Source organism: Ovis aries, chromosome 2 (assembly GCF_016772045.2).
Source record: "Ovis aries strain OAR_USU_Benz2616 breed Rambouillet chromosome 2, ARS-UI_Ramb_v3.0, whole genome shotgun sequence".
Classification (NCBI taxonomy): Eukaryota; Metazoa; Chordata; class Mammalia; order Artiodactyla; family Bovidae; genus Ovis; species Ovis aries.
The window spans coordinates 4,234,288-4,252,158 of record NC_056055.1 but is presented as its reverse complement, the minus strand read 5'-3'; the positions used below and the strand labels follow the sequence as shown (position 1 = coordinate 4,252,158).

At 44.3% G+C, this 17,871-nt stretch overlaps 1 protein-coding gene across 1 annotated transcript in view; it reads right to left on the bottom strand.

The window, feature by feature from the left end:
• BRINP1 (BMP/retinoic acid inducible neural specific 1) overlaps nucleotides 1-17,871 on the bottom strand; it is a 200,643-nt gene that overhangs the window by 72,585 nt on the left and 110,187 nt on the right. The window contains exon 3 of the mRNA XM_027964072.3: nucleotides 2,784-2,974. Within this exon, the coding sequence (XP_027819873.1) occupies nucleotides 2,784-2,974 (191 nt within the window). The remainder of the gene's footprint in view (nucleotides 1-2,783; nucleotides 2,975-17,871) is intronic.

Below are 17,871 nucleotides of genomic sequence, written 5' to 3'. Positions count from 1 at the left end.
TGACTCTCCCAGCAAGAAAGCTGGAGTGGGTGGCCATGCCCGCCTGGTTGGATCTTTCCAACCCAGGGATGGAACCCACACCTCCTGCGTCTCCTGCGTTGGCAGGTGGGTTCTTAACTGCTGAGTCACCAGGGGAACCCCCCAAAATAACAATGATCGCAAGAACAACAACGGCCATGATTCGTTAGGTGCCAAACACCGAAATAAGCAGTCAATGCCTCATTGTCCATGATCCTCAAAGTATGCACGAATACTAGTATTATTTCTATTTACACAAGAGGAGACCAAGGCTGGGAATATCGAGTAAGCTGTCAAGGTGACACAAAACTGGTGAGAACCAGGCAATCAAACGCCAGAACCCACCCTTCTAGGCCCTACGATCTACGGCTCCATTCTCTGCCGTCACATGAGGACGCTCTTAAGAAAGACTTTTCCATGAATGAATGAATGAATGAAGTGATGATGCGAGAAGGACCTCACGTGGCTGCTGATGCTGTGTCCATCAACAGGAAATCCTCCCTCCTCCCCACTCCCCGCTCCACCAGCTGAGGATGGAGGAAGCATTTAAGGGCTTGCTGTCCAACACTGGAACTCAATCCAGTGCTCTGCATATTTTAAAATGTTGTGCTGTAAAAACAGGAGAGGAACAAGGCTCTGTGAATAATTCACCACCTCGCCTTGGAGAAATTAAAAATATATTTCACTGCAAAAGAAAAGTCGTTATTTGGGACTTCCGGGGACTTGGACAGAACACAGTTTCTAATGGAAGAACTGCATTGATCTCAGTAACTGTTTTTCTTTTTCTTTTTTCAAGTGAAATGGGAGGTGGGGGAAGTTTAAAGAAAAGAGTACATGTTAATGCCACACTCGATGTAGAAGTGATTTCATTTTCATTTTATGATAGAGCAGAATTTATATGACATGACTTAACATTCATCAGTTAACCAATACGTGCTGGCTGACTGATTGTTGGATTGGGTGGGTTGGCAGGTCAGTGAGCTGGTTAAAGAGATGACAGATGTTGGGTCAAAAAATAAGATTCAAGCTTTGTGGACAGAAAGCCCTAAGTTAAAATTTTAATTTCGTCACCAATCTTAGCTATACCTCTTGGAAGTCTCAGCTTCTTTATATACAAAATGGAGATAATATAATCTAACTTGTCATTTTTGCAGACTAAAGAGGGCATACAATGCCTACTATAAGCAAATATTCAAAAAGGAGTGGCAAATATGAGTAACTGGGGCTTTCCTGGTCTGCAATGCAGGAGATATGAGTTTGATCCCCTGGGGAAGGAAATGGCAACCCACTCCAGTATTCTTGCCTGAAGAATCCCATGCCCAGAGAAGCCTGGCGGGATACAGTCCCATGGGGTCACAAGAAATCAGACAGGACTGCAGCAACTAAGTAACAACAGCAACAAGGCAAATTCCTAAGGAGTGGATTCGAAAGAATGAATTGGCCCAACCAACCTCTCCACCCACATCTTCTACATCATCACATTTCTGAGCTGATCTGCCTGGAAATGCATATTCTGTGCTCAGCCTAGAACGTTTCGTCACTCTTCCTCTACACAGACAACTCCTACTGAGTTAAACTGCTACTTCCTGTAGGAAGTTTACAGGAACCACTCCAGCTTGTGCTCACCCTCCTCGGAAAAAGAAGATCAACTGTGATAACCATGACTTGGGCTACCCCCTTGCCTTTGCCAACACGCCAATCCTGATTGTTTCACTGCTGCTGCTACGTCACTTCAGTCGTGTCCGACTCTGTGCACCCCAGAGACAGCAGCCCACCAGGCTACCCCGTCCCTCGGATTCTCCAGGCAAGAACACTGGAGTGGGTTGCCATTTCTTTCTCCAGTGCATGAAAGTGAAAGGTGAAAGTGAAGTCTCTCAGTCGTGTCCGACTTTTAGCGACCCCATGGACTGCAGCCTACCAGGCTCCTCCGCCCATGGGATTTTCCAGGCAAGAGTACTGGAGTGGGGTGCCACTGCCTCCTCCTGATTGTTTCACTGACATGGGCCAAATCTAAACGCAAATTTGCAGCTCTCTGAGCAGGTGGCATGGTGCTCTACCACCTAAGGGGCTTTCCCAAAATTCACTGGACCCAGTCGTTGTGGCAGAAAACTGACATCCAAAGGATAGTAGCTCATAATACAAGATGACGCATGTGGGCAAGACCCGCAAGCGGCTGAGTGCAGCAGTCTCTACCATCTCCTGTGTCCTTTGCATTCCCTTCTCTCACTTATCCTCCTCTCTTATCCTCACTCCCTTCAAGATGAACTGGACACAAAGGGGAGAAATGGGTGGAGCTGAGTAGGCAGGAGCAGTTGGTCTGCATTCCTACTGGTCTAGTCCAAACCCATAGAAGATGCAACGAGATCCCCTTTGTAAAATGATAACCTCAAGTTATCAGCCCCTAAAGCAGATTTCGATAAACAAAAGGACTTCTTGAAACAATATCTCAAGTTTAATTTTTCCCTCAGATTAGACTGTCCTCCAAAGGAATCAATACAATAAGAAGATTAAACATTCCCAACAGACTGAGCTAATTCCAAGGTGATGCCATTATTCCCACCAAAAGTTAGAAAACGCTCAAGTTAGATCTTCCCAGAGAACAGAATCAGCCAAGGCAATCTGGCTTCTCTGACAACATAGCCTTCTGAGTGATGTACAATGGCAGAGATGTTAAGATGGCTTTGATCCCAGGCCACCCCATGGTCCCCTCCCTCCCAGACCCAAAGTCATGTCAAGGTTATATGGCCCAGTGACTGTCGACCTACCTCCCAAGGTGGCAGAGATGAGGAGGTGGGTGCCGTACTTTTTGATGATGGTATCAATGAACTGCTGAGTGGTGGGTCTCCTGCCGAGCAGGCGGATGCTCCTTTGAAACTCCGGCATGAGGGGCACTGGATGATGGACCAGATCTCTCCTCTCGATGGCTGTGTTCCTCACCTTCCAACGGGCAAACTCCCTGGGCAGGAGAGATGGGTGAGACTCTCAGTTTTACTAGCTCTACCCCCAAGCCAAGTCCACCCAACCAGCCCATCCAGGCATCTATCCTTAGGTGAGAGAGTGCTTGCAACTATTTTCAGTATTTGTTAACTGATACTTAGCTCTGGAACCCTTGCTCTTTTCAGCACCATGGATATTTGCTGCATGCTTTTCTCATCACTAGGGGCTTCCCTGGTAGTTCACACAGTAAAACAGTACGCTACAACTCAGGAGACCTGGGTTCAACTCCTCGAATGGAAAGATCCCCTGGAGGAGGGCACAGCAACCCTCTCCAGTATTCTTGCCTGGAGAATCCCACGGACAGAGGAGCGTGGTGGGCTACAGTCCACAGGGATACAAAGAGTCAGACACAACTGAGCCACTAACACATTCTCATCACTGGGATACCGCAGTGAACCAGAGAGATGCCGTCATGCTTTCATGATGCTTATGGAGCATCAGACACAAAAATCACCATCATCTAGTTGCTTATTCATCTCCATCACTAGAGAGTGAGTGAAACCGTAGAAATGGGATCTTCTCGGGTACATGGTACATGTCACATGGTGGAGTCAAAAGCATGCAGGCCGGATGAATAAATAAGCAAAAGAATAAGGAAGGAAGGAAGGCTCAGTACTGATGGACAAGGCATAAGGCTCAATGCAACTTGAAAGTTGTTGGAAGACAATTCCATGATCCAATAATGAGCCCAGGACTCAGCTTCAATCGAAAATTTCCCATGCATTCATTGAACAACTACTGTTTGAAAGAAACTAAGCTATGTTCTGAACACCAGGTGAGGGAATTTCCACTCTTCCCTTCGCTAATGATGGAGAAAGTCAAGATGGAGAGACACTGGACCTGCGAGTCTACATTCAGGGTCTCACTGTGCCTCCTGTAAATTATGGGGTGTGATCTTGGCCAGAGGACGTCACTTCTCTGGATCTACATTACCTTATGTGTAAAATCCAATCAATATTATCTATTTCCTATTGCTGGTGGCCAGAGTACATGAAGCATAGGGTGTGAAAATACCATTGGGAAATACCAGGCACTAATCCAATGTGAAAGTTTTATAACTTTTATCTCCTCATACATTCACGGATATATAAATCATTAAAGGTTCACAGATGATGGATGAGGAGCATGCAAACCAAATACAAGTAGACACTTAAAGGGCCTTGGTTCAGGTTGTTTTTGCTTTAATAATGACCTCTGTTCCTAGCAAAGATGGAGCTCCCCCTGGAACAACCAGCTCCCTGACCTGTCTGAGTTATAAGCTCCAGGTCCCTTGAGCAAAACAGATTAGTCAAGAGGACAGTGAGGTCAGCCCAGACAGATGATGGGAGGGGGAGTCTAATGAAAAGGTCCCCTCTCCTGCCACAAGCTGGGGGAGATGAATAAAGGAAGGGGCACGGAGCAAGAAGACACAGAACAGGGTGGGAAACAGGACAGAATAAGTCTTGGTAATTCAGTGGTGGAGTCTGACCCCTGATGCAGAGAAAGCTGTGTCTGAAGAAAAAGCTTCCACAATGGCATGCATTTCCAAGCCTCAGAGCTTATGGACTGTGTCTGTTTAAGAAACCTCTGTCCATAATTCATAACGCAGTTTGAATTCTAAATAAAGTCAGCTCAGTGCTCTGGATGAGGTAGGTGAGTATCAAATCTACCAACTGCACTCAGTGAACCTTGCAAGGCACCTACTCAGTGCCACATATCGTGTCCACAGGAGGGAGGGGACACGCCCCAGTCTCATGTCCTTAAGATGCTCATAGTCCAGCAGGACAGTCATGTCCCGCTTACTGTAAACCAAAGCCTACAAGGTGCAAAAGAAGGAACACAGACTTCTGAGGTCGGTAGGGGAAGCTTCAGTGAGAAGATCACATCTTAACTACAGTTTTGTGATTTAAACAAACAGAATTTTTTTTTTTAAATCCACATACCCACGTAGATGAAAGGGCAGGACCAGAGTGAGTAGGAGGACACAGAACACTTTATGGGAAGAGCTGCACAGGAGGTGAAGCGTGTGAAGGAGAGGGTACGAAATGGGGCAAAGTGGAGCATGCAGGGTGACCAGGCATTAGAGGGTGGGGGATGTCAGGGCCAGCTGAGGGGGTCTCACAGGGGTGGTCGGCAGCTGGTGGCATGAGTCCCTAAGATTACTGCCTCCTGCTCTGGGTAATCTCCTCCCGCAGAGTGCAGGCTGAATAGGACCCAGTGATTTGCTTCTCATGAATAGAATGTGAAGGAGACAGCACGTGCATTTTGTGATCAGGTTACAAAATATGGCAACTTCTTAGCCATAAGAAAGAACGAAATGATGCCATTTGCAGCAACATGGATGGACATAGATATTATCATACTAAGCAAAGTAAGTCGGACAGAGAAAGACAAACATCATGTGACCTGACTTTTATGTAGAATCTAAAACATGACTCAAATGAAAATATCTATGAAATAGAAACAGACTCACGGATGTGGAGAACAGACTGGTGGCTGCCAAGGTTGGTGGGAGGGGAGGAGCGGGAGCTTGGGCTTAGCGGATGCAAACTGGCATATATAGGGTGCATAATAGGATGCATAAACAAGGCCATACTATATGGCGCAGGGAACTGTATTCAGCATCCTGTGAGAAATCATAATGGAAAAGAATATGAAAACGACTATACATATATATTGCTTCCCAGGTGGCACAGAGGTAAAGAATCCGCCTGCCAATGCAGGAGATGCAAGAGACACGGGTTTGATCCCTGGGTTGGGAAGATCCCCTGGAGGAGGAAATGACAACCCACTCCAATAATTTTGCCTCGAAAATTCCATAGACTGAGGAGCCTGGCAGGTTACAGTCCATGGGACTGCAAAGAGTCGGATATATATATATATATATATATATATATGTATATATATATATATATCTGAATCACTTTGCTGTATAGCATGAATTAACTTATAATTTACAAGTATAGTTGTAAATCAACTATACTTCAATAAAATTATTAAAAAAACCACCCAAAACATGGCAACTTCCATTCCCCCACCCCTCCATTTCTCTCGCAGTCACCCTCTCTCTCTTTGTCCTCGCCTCGCTCTCGCGCTGCCTTGATGTAAGATGCTCTATCGAGAGAGCTGTATGGAGAGGAAGGGAAGTCTCCAGTCAACAGCTTCTGAGGAGCAGAGACCACATGGGGGCTGGGTGCTGACGGCAACCATGTGCATGAGCTGGGAGGCTGACCCTTCCCTGCAAAGCCTTGAAATGATGACAGTGTAGCAGGAGCAAGGGCACCTTGCTGAGCCACAGCCAGACCCCCGCCCCCAGAACCTGTGAGATAGTACATACAGTGGTATTAAGCTACAACCTGCGTAACTTGTTACTCAGCATCAGGTGACCAAGAAAAGATGGTGTGAATCATCAGATATTTCTGAGGAAAGAGTGTTTCCTCATCAGCTTATCATTGACATGTATAAAAATATACATATATATATATATATAATGGAATTGAATATATATGTATAGGCATAGAAACATATACTTCTTTCAGTATTATAGACAAATAATAGTTTGAAAATATTATGCTATATAACTATGCTATATACATGGATAATATATATGCATAACTTTTATTTATAACTTACAACCTTGGGTTACTATTTTTTTTCATGGGAATACATCTACATTCCTCAAAATTAACATGAATTTACACACAGGGAGGTTAAGTAACATGTCAAAATCCACACAGCTCATTAGTGGTAGAGCTGGGAGTAGAACACTTGTATCCTGATTCTTAAATCATCCTTTTAATGTAGATAATGAGGAGAATATAAAATCCATGATAAAACCAATACTGACACAAAAGAATGATGCCACACCACCATCAAATTACAGTCTCATGATTTAACGTCTTTTTCTTTCTTTTTTTTTTTTTTCCACCAACCTCCACATTTTTTCTGTTGTTCACCAGCTATACATCCAGGGTCTGCCATCTGTGTTGCTTCCCTGAAAAAACTAGGGAGGAAGACAATGCTGCGTTCCTGGTTCCTCCCTCACCACGTGGATGTTAGAGGATGCACTGTGATCTGCAGAGCACAGTGTGCACACTTGGGAAAAGTTCAGTAATTGGGGGACGTAATGAAGTTCTGACTGCCGGGCACTGCCTGTTCAGCACCACAGACAGCTCCAGATCATAAGGAACTGATAACATCTTACTGAAGAAGAGTGGATGTTTAAAAAAGTTATTAAACAATTACGTGCTATTTGCAACAGTCATTTTAGTCCTAGAGGGATCACAAAGAAGGATCTCTAGCCCAGTCTGCAGGAGGGGCTGGGGTGGAAATGGGGATGTCAAAACATCCTGTAAAGCTGAATCTTGAAAGGAAAATTGCATGTGGCTAGATGAAGACAGGGGAAGGATATTTTGGGAAGAATGAGCTCCACGTGCAAAAATGCCAGAAAATAAGAGGATAGGACAGTAGCTGGAGAGAAAGGGATACATATGTGTGCATCACTCATGCGTGTGCCTATGAAATGTCAGAGGTAAAAGGCTGGTGTGACCACGTGATGAAGGGTCTTCTGTGTTGAACTGTGATATTAGATTTTTGTCTATACACTATATAAACAGAGTTTATAGATGTAAACTCTTTTCTTAATGGGCGATAACCAAGACTAAACATGCTCTAAGAACGAGTCTATATGGTTCTGTGACAATTTAGGGAATTCTGGACCTAAGAAGACTGTAGCGGTCTTAGGGTTCCGTGATTTTATCCTGTTTACCAACATGCACTAGAGCAAAAGGTCTTCATAGCACCTGGATCTATTCAGAAGCAGATGTAAACAACTGAGACAGTTGGTTTCTGCTTTCAAAATTTAAACACTTGTTATTTTTCTAGATCTGAGTTTATAGCAGTAAACAAATTAGATAAAAGTCTTGCTATCAAGCAGCTTACATTCTCATGAGAGTGGACAGCTAATAAAGAGACACATGTGTACCGTGTCAGAGGGAGAAAATGTATGAAGACAGATACAGAGCAAAGGAAGGCAGTAGGAATGTCCAGGGGAAGGGAAGGTGTAGCTCCATATCTGTGGTCAGAAAAGGCTTCCTAATTCGATGACATTTAAGGTGACGAAGGAAACGAGGAACGGTGGAACAGCAATCTAGGAAGAAGGAACAGCAGGTGCAAAGGTCCTGAGGTAGGAATAAGCTTACCAGGTTTGGAAACAAGGCAGCAGGCCGAGACGAGCAGATGAGGAGAGATGTTATGACAGGAAGGATAATAAATATATATACCATCAAAACATGGGATGGGGTTGGCACCAATCTCAAAAGGCAAGTCTATATTCAGAAAATATTTTTTATTTTTAAATTCTAAGTAATATGGAAAGCCAAAAGAAGATTTTGAGTAATGACACCATCTAATTTGTGTTCTAAAAGAGGAGTAGGCAATCTTTTTCTGTGAAGGGCCAGATAACGTTTTAGGCTGTGCAGTCATAAGGTACCTTATTGTTGCAGCCACTCAACTTTGTCCTGGTAGTATAAGGAACCACAGACAATAATGATTGAGCATGGCTGTGTTCCAACAAAACTTTATTTACAAAAGAAGGTTTCAGGCCTGATGTGGCCCACAGTGAGTACAACCCCTGTTCTAAAAGCACCACTGTGATTCCTTTCATAAAAGTCATCAGATCTAACCCACTCAGTTCATGGATAGCAAAATTAAATTTCTAAGATGGTAACTTATTTGCCCAAGATCACACAGCAAATGATTGGCAGGGCTGAACTCAGGGCCTAGGACTCCTGATTTCAAATGCAGTGGCCTTTCCACTGGAACATGCCACCTTAAAAAAAAGTAAAAGAAAATAAGAGCGAGCAAACGTCTTGCTGGTCACGTTGTCTAACTGCTCTGCTGGCCCAGGAACAATTTCATAAGATCTCAGCAAATTGAGCACAACACAAAATATATCTATCTTTCTGAGCCCACAGAGCAAGCAAATTCCCCCTGGAGGAGAAGGCAGAGCTCACAATGGCATAGGATACGCTTAAGCCCAATTAAGCATCCCAGTAGGGCAGGTGAACCAATTAGATGGAGATTAAAAAAGGATCCTGGATGGAAGGCATGGGGTGGCTGCAGCAAGGCCCATCCCACTAGGGGAGCAGAAGGTGGAGGGTGGATGATGACAGAGGCCGAGATGGGTGGAGACTGGATCCAGGGTCGTAGGATTTAGGATGAGGGTAGAGAGCAAACTGCAAGCCCAAGACCCTCATTTAAGAGCACTGCTTTCATAGTAATCCTCCCTTGTCTTGTCAGCCCTCTGCTTTCATGCACGCACGCGCGCACACACACACACATACACATACACACACACACACACACACACATGCTGAGGATAAGTTGCACTCAAGGAGAAAGGACTGCGAGCAGGCAGAACTGGCTCTGTGCCCTTGGGGAGGTGTGTGTTTACTCTCCTGGGAAATAAGCTGATTGTATTAGATGCTCTTCAGCTCTGTAGCTCTCAGCCCGGGCCTCGGAGATGGCAATCTTGACTCTGCCATCAATTAGCTGCGAAATCACGACGAGTTTGCATACATACTGCAAAAAACACGCAGATGCCATCTAGGGGAAGCATATCTACCTTAAAGGGGTGGGTTTAGAATTATATTAAATCATGGAGCACAGCATCTGGAACATAATAACCCTCAACAAGAAGGCAGTGCTAAGGTTAGTATCAATATTTTCACTGCTGCCATGCCCTGGAAGGAGCACCGGTGGGAAGCTGGAGGACAGAGCATGATGGACAACAGGTGGGAGATAAGGGGAAACAATCCTGTTCTTTTTAAAGCTCTCAGTGGGTAGAACTTTTGTGGTGGAATTTGATTCCTGTGAACTATGTTACAAGTAGTGAGTCTGTTTTCAAGTAAGGGACTGAGTTGATAAACTTCCTCCCACTCTCATGTATGTGATGAAGACTAAAAAAAAAAATGCATATTCCAAGTTGTCTGGAGAGATAAATGAAATAACAGTTAGAAAATTCTTTATAAACTGCAGCAAGGTATGGACAATTGTAAGCTGCTGTTGATATTATTACTATCACTTGCAAAGGCCCAGCAACAATGATGTGGCAGGTCTGTGTGCTAAGGTGCTTCAGTTGTGTCTGGCTCTTTGCAACCCCATGGACTGTAGCCCGCCAGGCTCCTCTGTCCATGGGGATTCTCCAGGCAAGAATGCTGGAGTGAGTTGCCGTGCCCTCCTCCACAGACATTCCCAACCCAGGGATCGGACGCAGGTGTCCGCATTGCAGCTGGGTTCTTTACCATCTGAGCCACGTTACTGTCCCTGAAAATGTCCTCTTTTGTTCCCTCGTGTGTAAAGTGGGGGAGAACAGTTTCTATTTCTCAGGGTTGTGAGGTGAACATCTCCCACAATGCTGAGTCCTTAGTGAGCATGGGATAAATGTGAGTTTCCTCCACATTTTCTAGATAATCAAAGTTACTAATGACCTCTAACAAAGTGGAGGGTTGCTTTACTCTTCTTTACTAAGCACGTTTTGCAGTTTGTTTGTTTTTTAATTGAACCTGATCCCATAGCAAAACCAGGTGAAGCGGTATTCAAAAACACACCTGCTATTTAGACTTTAAAATATAGGACACTGGGGGAAAAAGGAGGAGAATAAAATGAATCTTAGATTAAAATTGCCATGAAAAATTCATCATATTAAATTCTGAACACTTGACAGAAAGGGACAACAAATGTCTCTGAGTTTCTCTGCAGCCAAGAGAAAAAGGGAATTCAGACCACAGAGCCGCATAGTCAGGAAGAAAACAGATTAGTTGTTCAAAGTTGCTGGAGATACATAGAATCTTGGATGCTGTGATAAGATATACAAATGTTTCCCATGATTTTTCATAAAGAGATGGATGTAGTTGAAGCTGGTGGGGTATATCCTCACTAATCCACCAATATTTGATTGGTTCAGTGTAGCCTAATGCATATGAAACAGGCACTAACATTACTGTCTAAACAGGAAGTTATCCAGTGATCTGACTTAATCCAAGGATACATTTTAGAATATGTAATCAATGCAGATGGCGATTGCAGCCATGAGATTAAAAGACACGTACTCCTTGGAAGGAAAGTTATGAACAACCTAGAAAGCATATTAAAAAGCAGAGACATTACTTTGCCAACAAAGGTCCATCTAGTCAAGGCTATGGTTTTTCCAGTTGTCATACATGGATGTGAGAACAGGACTATAAAGAAAGCCAAGAGCCCAAGAATTGATGCTTTTGAACTGTGCTGTTGAAGACTCTTGAAAGTCCCTTGGACTGCAAGGAGATCCAACCAGTCAATCCTAAAGGAAATCAGTCCTGAATATTCATTGGAAGGACTGATGTTGAAGCTGAAACTCCAATACTTTGGCCACTTGATGAGAAGAGCTGACTCATTTGAAAAAACCTTGATGCTGGGAAAGATTAAGGGCAGGAGGAAAAGGGGATGAGAGACGATGAGATGGTTGGATGATATCACCAACTCAATGGACATGAGTTTGAGTAAACTCCAGGAGTTGGTGATGGACAGGGAGGCCTGGCATGCTACAGTCCATGGAGTCATAAAGAGTCAGACACGACTGAGGGACTGAACTGAACTGAATAGACATGGTAAATCCCAGTTCGATTCCTGGGTTGGGAAGATCCCCTGGAGATGGGGTAGGCTACCCATTCCAGTATCCTTGGGTTTCCCTGGTAGCTCAGATGGTAAAGAATCTGCCTACAATGCGGGAGACCGGGGTTCAATCCCTGGGTTGGGAAGATCCCCCAGAGGAGGGCATGGCAACCCACTCCAGTATTCTTGCCTGGAGAATCCCCATGGACAGAGGAGCCTGGTGGGCTACAGTCCATGGGGTCACAGAGAGTCGGACATGATTGAGTGACTAACCACAGCACACCAACTTAGATATGGTAACTCCAATAGATGCTTGCTGTAAACATAACTGCTTAAGGTTACAAGATGTTTGCATTTGTTTATTCCTGGGCGGCTTATTCCACTGACTGCATTTATTTGGGAGTGAAATAAAAATAAGCCTCTGAGTGTCTGGGGCTGGGGGGAAGGGAATCTGGGACCACATCCATTACTATTAGCAGAAAATTAGCCCCAGAGATGAACAGGGGAATCATAGAGGAGGGGAGTGAGGAGATGAAATCATTGAGCTGAGAGAGAGAGAGAATGCATTTCCCTTGCCTGCTGTTCCCAGCCTCTCCCCACATGTTCCCCAGTCAGCTCAGGGAAGGGTGAACCCAAGGGCACATGTGAAGTGGAAATTATCCATCTTAACATCATGGTGTCCTCGACAAATTCCCTGCCTGCCTCCATGCCCCAGAACATAAGCAAGAAGACAGCTGAGGAGTCCCAGCAGGCCAAGTGGGTCTCCAGGGTAACTTAGCTCTAGAAGGGTGAGGAGAGGAAACACAGAAAACAACCAACCAAAAAGAGCTGTCCCTGCAAACGTGCTTGTGAATACTGTATTTTAACTAGAAGTAAAGACACTGACTTAACTGTAGAGCAAATAATCCTTGCTCACAATTTGTAGGTCAGTCTTTCTATTTTCCAAAGTGTGTTCACTTAAGTACTGGCATTTTTATTCTTCTGCCAACCCTAGCAGGAGTTCTGAAGGCTCTTATGGGAATAAAGTTCAGAGAAACGGGGGCAACTAGTCCAGGGGAAGCGTCCTGGAGTTGGGCTGCATGTTTCTTACCGAGCGGAAACTTGGAAGGGATAAACAGAAACACACCAAGCACACTTGCAATGGCCCAGCTTTGAGAGAAGTGGACCATCTCCAGAAAAGCAAGTGGGATTCTTCACGGAGCAGTGTTACTGAGGACAGGGACCACCATGCGGGGGCTATGGGAATTCATCATGGGGAAAGTGACTTAGCAGGTTTTTGCTTTATTTCACTTAGAGCTGACAGAGCTTCCTGAGACACCCTTAGTCACCTGAGCTACCTTGCAGTCATACAGAATCCAAAATATCAGAATGAGGATGAAAAGGGTTTTGGAATAAGCATCCAAGGACTTTGCTGCCATTTCACCAATGAGGAAACTGAGACTCGGAAGGAGAAATGGACTTGCCCAAGGCCTCAGCACCTTTGATGGCAAGAGGAACCAAACTCTGGGTTCAGGGTCTACCCTGACCCGCCATCCCATTCCATCATGTCGGTTTTGTGGGGTCTACAGTGCACTTGGTCCTTGACAAAGCTCCGTTGTCTATACGTTTTCCTACTGATAACCTAGAAGGGGGGACATTTCCACCCATCACAAGTGGGAACCCTGAGGTTAAGGGCCGTGAAGGCCACCTGGCAAACCCATGTGAGCAGCCGGACGGAAACTCAGATTCCAGGTGCTCCACTGGGGTTCTTCCCTGCTTCTTCCTGGCCCCTCCTCCTTGGGTTCCTCCCTGCTTCTTCCTGGCCCCTCCTCCTTGGGTTCCTCCCTGCTTCTTCCTGGCCCCTCCTCCTTGGGTTCCTCCCTGCTTTTTCCTGGCCCCTCCTCCTTGGGTTCCTCCCTGCTTCTTCCTGTCCCCTCCTCCTTGGGTTCCTCCCTGTTTCTTCCTGTCCTGTCCTCCTTGGCCCCCTCTGGCATCACAAGCCCAGTGGAGGACAGGCATCAACCATCCTAAACCGCCCTGTCAGGAGCACCTGTGATGCTCTGCAGAGGAACAAAATCCGGGATATCCAGAAAAACCCAATGATCATCCCCAGAGCACCTGAATGAAGGGCACAAAAAAGGTCCTTTCTTGACATGTGGGAGGAGCTCAGAGTTTACAGCCAGAAAGGCCCAGCTTTGAACCTTAGCATAAAGCCACTCATCAGCTGAGCAGTCTTTTGCAGATTGCTCACCCTCTTCAAGCTTCTTTATCAGTACAATTCCAGTCCTAGTACTCACCTTGCAGGGTTGCTGGAAGGATTAAGCATAATGAATGCAATTAATCTGGCAGTAGTAGCTACTCAATAAATGTGAGCTATTTATCCTTTGGCAAGGCTTTCTAAAAGGGGAGTTTGTCACATAACACATAACTTTTAATGGATATTTTAAATGATCTTAATATGCCCGTGGGCTCCAGGGATTACACAAACTGCATATAAATAAAATATTTAAAATTCTGTTTACTCGATTTGTCTCTCTGCTTATTTCCAAAGCATCTATTGTGAAAGCATGACTCATAACTAAATATAGATTAATAAAAGTTTGGAGCAGCAATTATTTTCCAATTATCATAAATCCCATTAAACTTTGCAATTAGATGAATTTTCTTTTTCAGATCACAAAATTTGAGAGTTCCAAGGAACCACAGAGAACGTCTCAGTACTGCTTTCGATCTTTAGATGGAAACTTTGAAGGGGGAAGATCATTTTCTCAGGGACACACAAGTGGGAAAGTGTGAACTGTTCAGCCGCATCTGCTTCTTTGTGACCCTATGGGCTGTAGCCCGCCAGGCTCCTCTGTCCGTGGGATTCTCCATGCAAGAATACTGGAGTGGGTTGCCACTTTCTTCTCCAGAGGGTCTTCCCCACCCAGGGATTGGACCTGGGTGTCCCGTAGTGTAGGTAGATCCTCCACGGTCTGGGCCATCAGGGGAGTCCAGTAGCTGGTTTTAAAATCCAAGTCTTGCACAACTAGACGTCTGCTCATTTCCCTCAGCCACAGCACATTTTTCTAGGAGAAAATATGAGCAAACTTTCCCCCAGCAAGTATTACTGCACTTAATTGCCAATCCTTTTCTTGTTAAAACATTTTAGGATTGTCAAGCATGCTGCCATCTGAGAGCCTCCTTCAAATCTGCTTCCCCAGTGAGGGCCTTCTTTTGTTTCCTTATATAGAAAGCTTCCCAGGCCCTGCTTTAAACTTGTTAAGAAAGATCTTTTTCTTCAATCCAGTCAACACACATTTACTGAATTTCTGATCTTATACCAGGAATTGGCAATTTAAGGCTGTCCTTTACTTAAATGTTTCAAAGTTCTTAAGAATGACTGAACTCAGGGGTCAACAACCTATGGCCCACAGACCAAGTTTGTGCCTCTGACTGTTGTGCAAGTAAATTTTTATTGGAACACAGTCATACTCATGTGTTTCTGTATTATCTGTGGCTACTTTCGCACTATAATCTCAGAATTTAATAGCTGCAACAGAGACCATAGGGTCCATGGAGTATAAAACACGTAGGATCTGGCTCTATAGTGAAAATGTTGGCTGATGTTGGCTTAACCCATTGAGCTGGCCAGTCAAACGATGCATTTTAAGGAAATAATAAAAAATGCTAGATTCAAGATTTATAGATTGAGCTACTCAAAGAGATAGATCATTAAATTCTGTATTTTTCTTTTTTTTAAGATTCTTTTGCCCTAAAAATATTTTAAAAACAGTGGACCAAAGAAAATCAGAAAAGAGGGATGTTTCCCAGACAGCCTGCCTCAAGCTCCTTAAGACTAAATAACAAAGTCATTACTTAAATACACATTAGAAGTCATAGATTAAAAAAAAAAAAAAAGCCCAGATCACACCTGAGTTAAGAAAACAAACATGTTTCAAGTGAAATTTGTGATTTGATGATTAAACAAAGTAATTGATTTCACACACACAACGATGATAGCATATTCAAAAGCAGAGACATTACTTTGCCAAAAAAGGTCCGTCTAGTCAAGGTTATGGTTTTCCTGTGGTCATGTATGGATGTGAGAGTTGGACTGTGAAGAAGGCTGAGCACCAAAGAATTGATGCTTTTGAACTGTGGTGTTGGAGAAGACTCTTGACAGTCCCTTGGACTGCAAGGAGATCCAACCAGTCCATTCTAGAGGAGATCAGCCCTGGGATTTCTTTGCAAGGAATGATGCTGAGGCTGAAACTCCAGTACTTTGGCCACCTCACGCGAAGAGTTGACTCACTGGAAAAGACTCTGATGCTGGGAGGGATTGGGGGCAGGAGGAGAAGGGGACGACCGAGGATGAGATGGCTGGATGGCATCACTGACTCAATGGACGCGACTCTGAGTGAACTCTGGGAGATGGTGATGGACAGGGAAGCCTGGCATGCTGAGATTCACAGGGTCGCAAAGAGTCAGACACGACTGAGCGACTGAACTGAACTGAATGATGAAAAAAATACCATCCAGGGGTCCACGGCATGCTCAGAGGCATGTGATTGGCCAAGAGCTGCACGAAGAAGGATGGTACCACTGATTTTCCTTCTTGGGAGATGAGCTGTAGTGCCATGAAACCCTGGCTCCAATGGACGGAACTGTAATGACCATCAAGAACTGGCAGCAAGGCCAAGTGCCACTCAACAGAGCAAGCTTTTTCTGACTGTCAGAATGAATCAGAAGAGAACAGGCTGCCCTGGGAAGTAGGGAGCCCTTGTCTAAAGATACGGAAGCAGAGTTTGAGTCACTGATTGACAGAGATGCTTATGGAAGGGATTCAGAACCCACGCAATCACTGTAGAGTGTTGCTGTTGCTGTCTTTACTGACCGGGAGACCCTGTGTGTCTCAGAAAAGAACACAAGGAGCTGTCTTCTGACTGCTCAGGTGAACATAACCATTTGACAGGTCTCCTGGTCTCTCAGACACCAGGATTAACAATAGTTATGAGAGAGATGACCTATTTAGTTATTGTTTTTAGTCCTGAGCTAATTGAATGATACCCTGAAACACATTGAGAGATGCCAGCCACCTGCTCTATGCCATGGTTGCCCCCGGACTCGGAACATCAATTTTATTTTCTCTTCTAAAGCACCTAAATACAGTTCTTCTCTGTCACAGGATCCTTCAGTCTCTCTCTCTCTCTCGGCATCCTCGTAAAAGATGAGCAAGTGTTATTTTTCTTGGGCATAAAGCTATTTTAATGGCCACATCTATCCTACCAAAGTCGCTGTCAATCAACCATTCTCCTACAAGTTCACTTGGTACTTTCCAGAAGAATCCAGCTCCCCCTCTCTCCTAAACAGATGCTTATCAACCTAAATTCATAGACTTAGCCGCAAGTAAAACTTCTTTCCCAACACTGGACATGGTTGACTTTTCAGATTGATATGCCTAAAGATAAATATGAAATATTGGGCACCAAATATGGGCCAGGTGTTTTGCATTAAGCACAAGCACCCTGGGCAGTGGTTATAATCATCTCTATTTTATAGATGAGGAAACTCAGATTAAAAAACCCACCCAGGTTTTAACTCTATCACACTATGTGCACACTAGATGTGACTTATAATGACATGCAACCTAAGATTCTATTTAGCAAGCTAAGTGCCGGTTATGAATTTATATGAACTATTCTTAAACTAGCTAACATTTTTTGCATTTTCAGCAAGGAATTACCAATATTTTGGCCTCCTTAAGGGCTAACATTGGGTCTGAAAGAATGAGCACTGGCTTTGAGCAAAAGCATCATAAATCTACCATCTACTGTACCATAATAAGCTGGGCTACCTTGGAAAAGCCATGATTCCTCTTTGGACTTCACTTTTCCTATCCGTAAACTGGACTACTGGGTTGGATGACTGGGCATCCAACAAAAGCTGGATGACTTTTGTTTAGACATGAAACAAGCTGGATTTACAAAAGGCAGAGGAATCAGAGATCAAATTGCCAACATCCCCTGGATCATCGAAAAAGCAAGAGTTCCAGAAAAACATCTACTTCTGCTTTATTGACTATGCCAAAACCTTTGATAGTGTGGATCACAACAAACTGTGGAAAATTCTTCAAGAAATGGGAATACCAGACCACCTGACCTGCCTCCTGATCTGTATGCAGATCAAGAAGCAACAGTTAAAACTGGGCATAGAAAAACAGACTGATTCCAAATCGGGAAAGGAGTACACAAAGCCTGTATACTG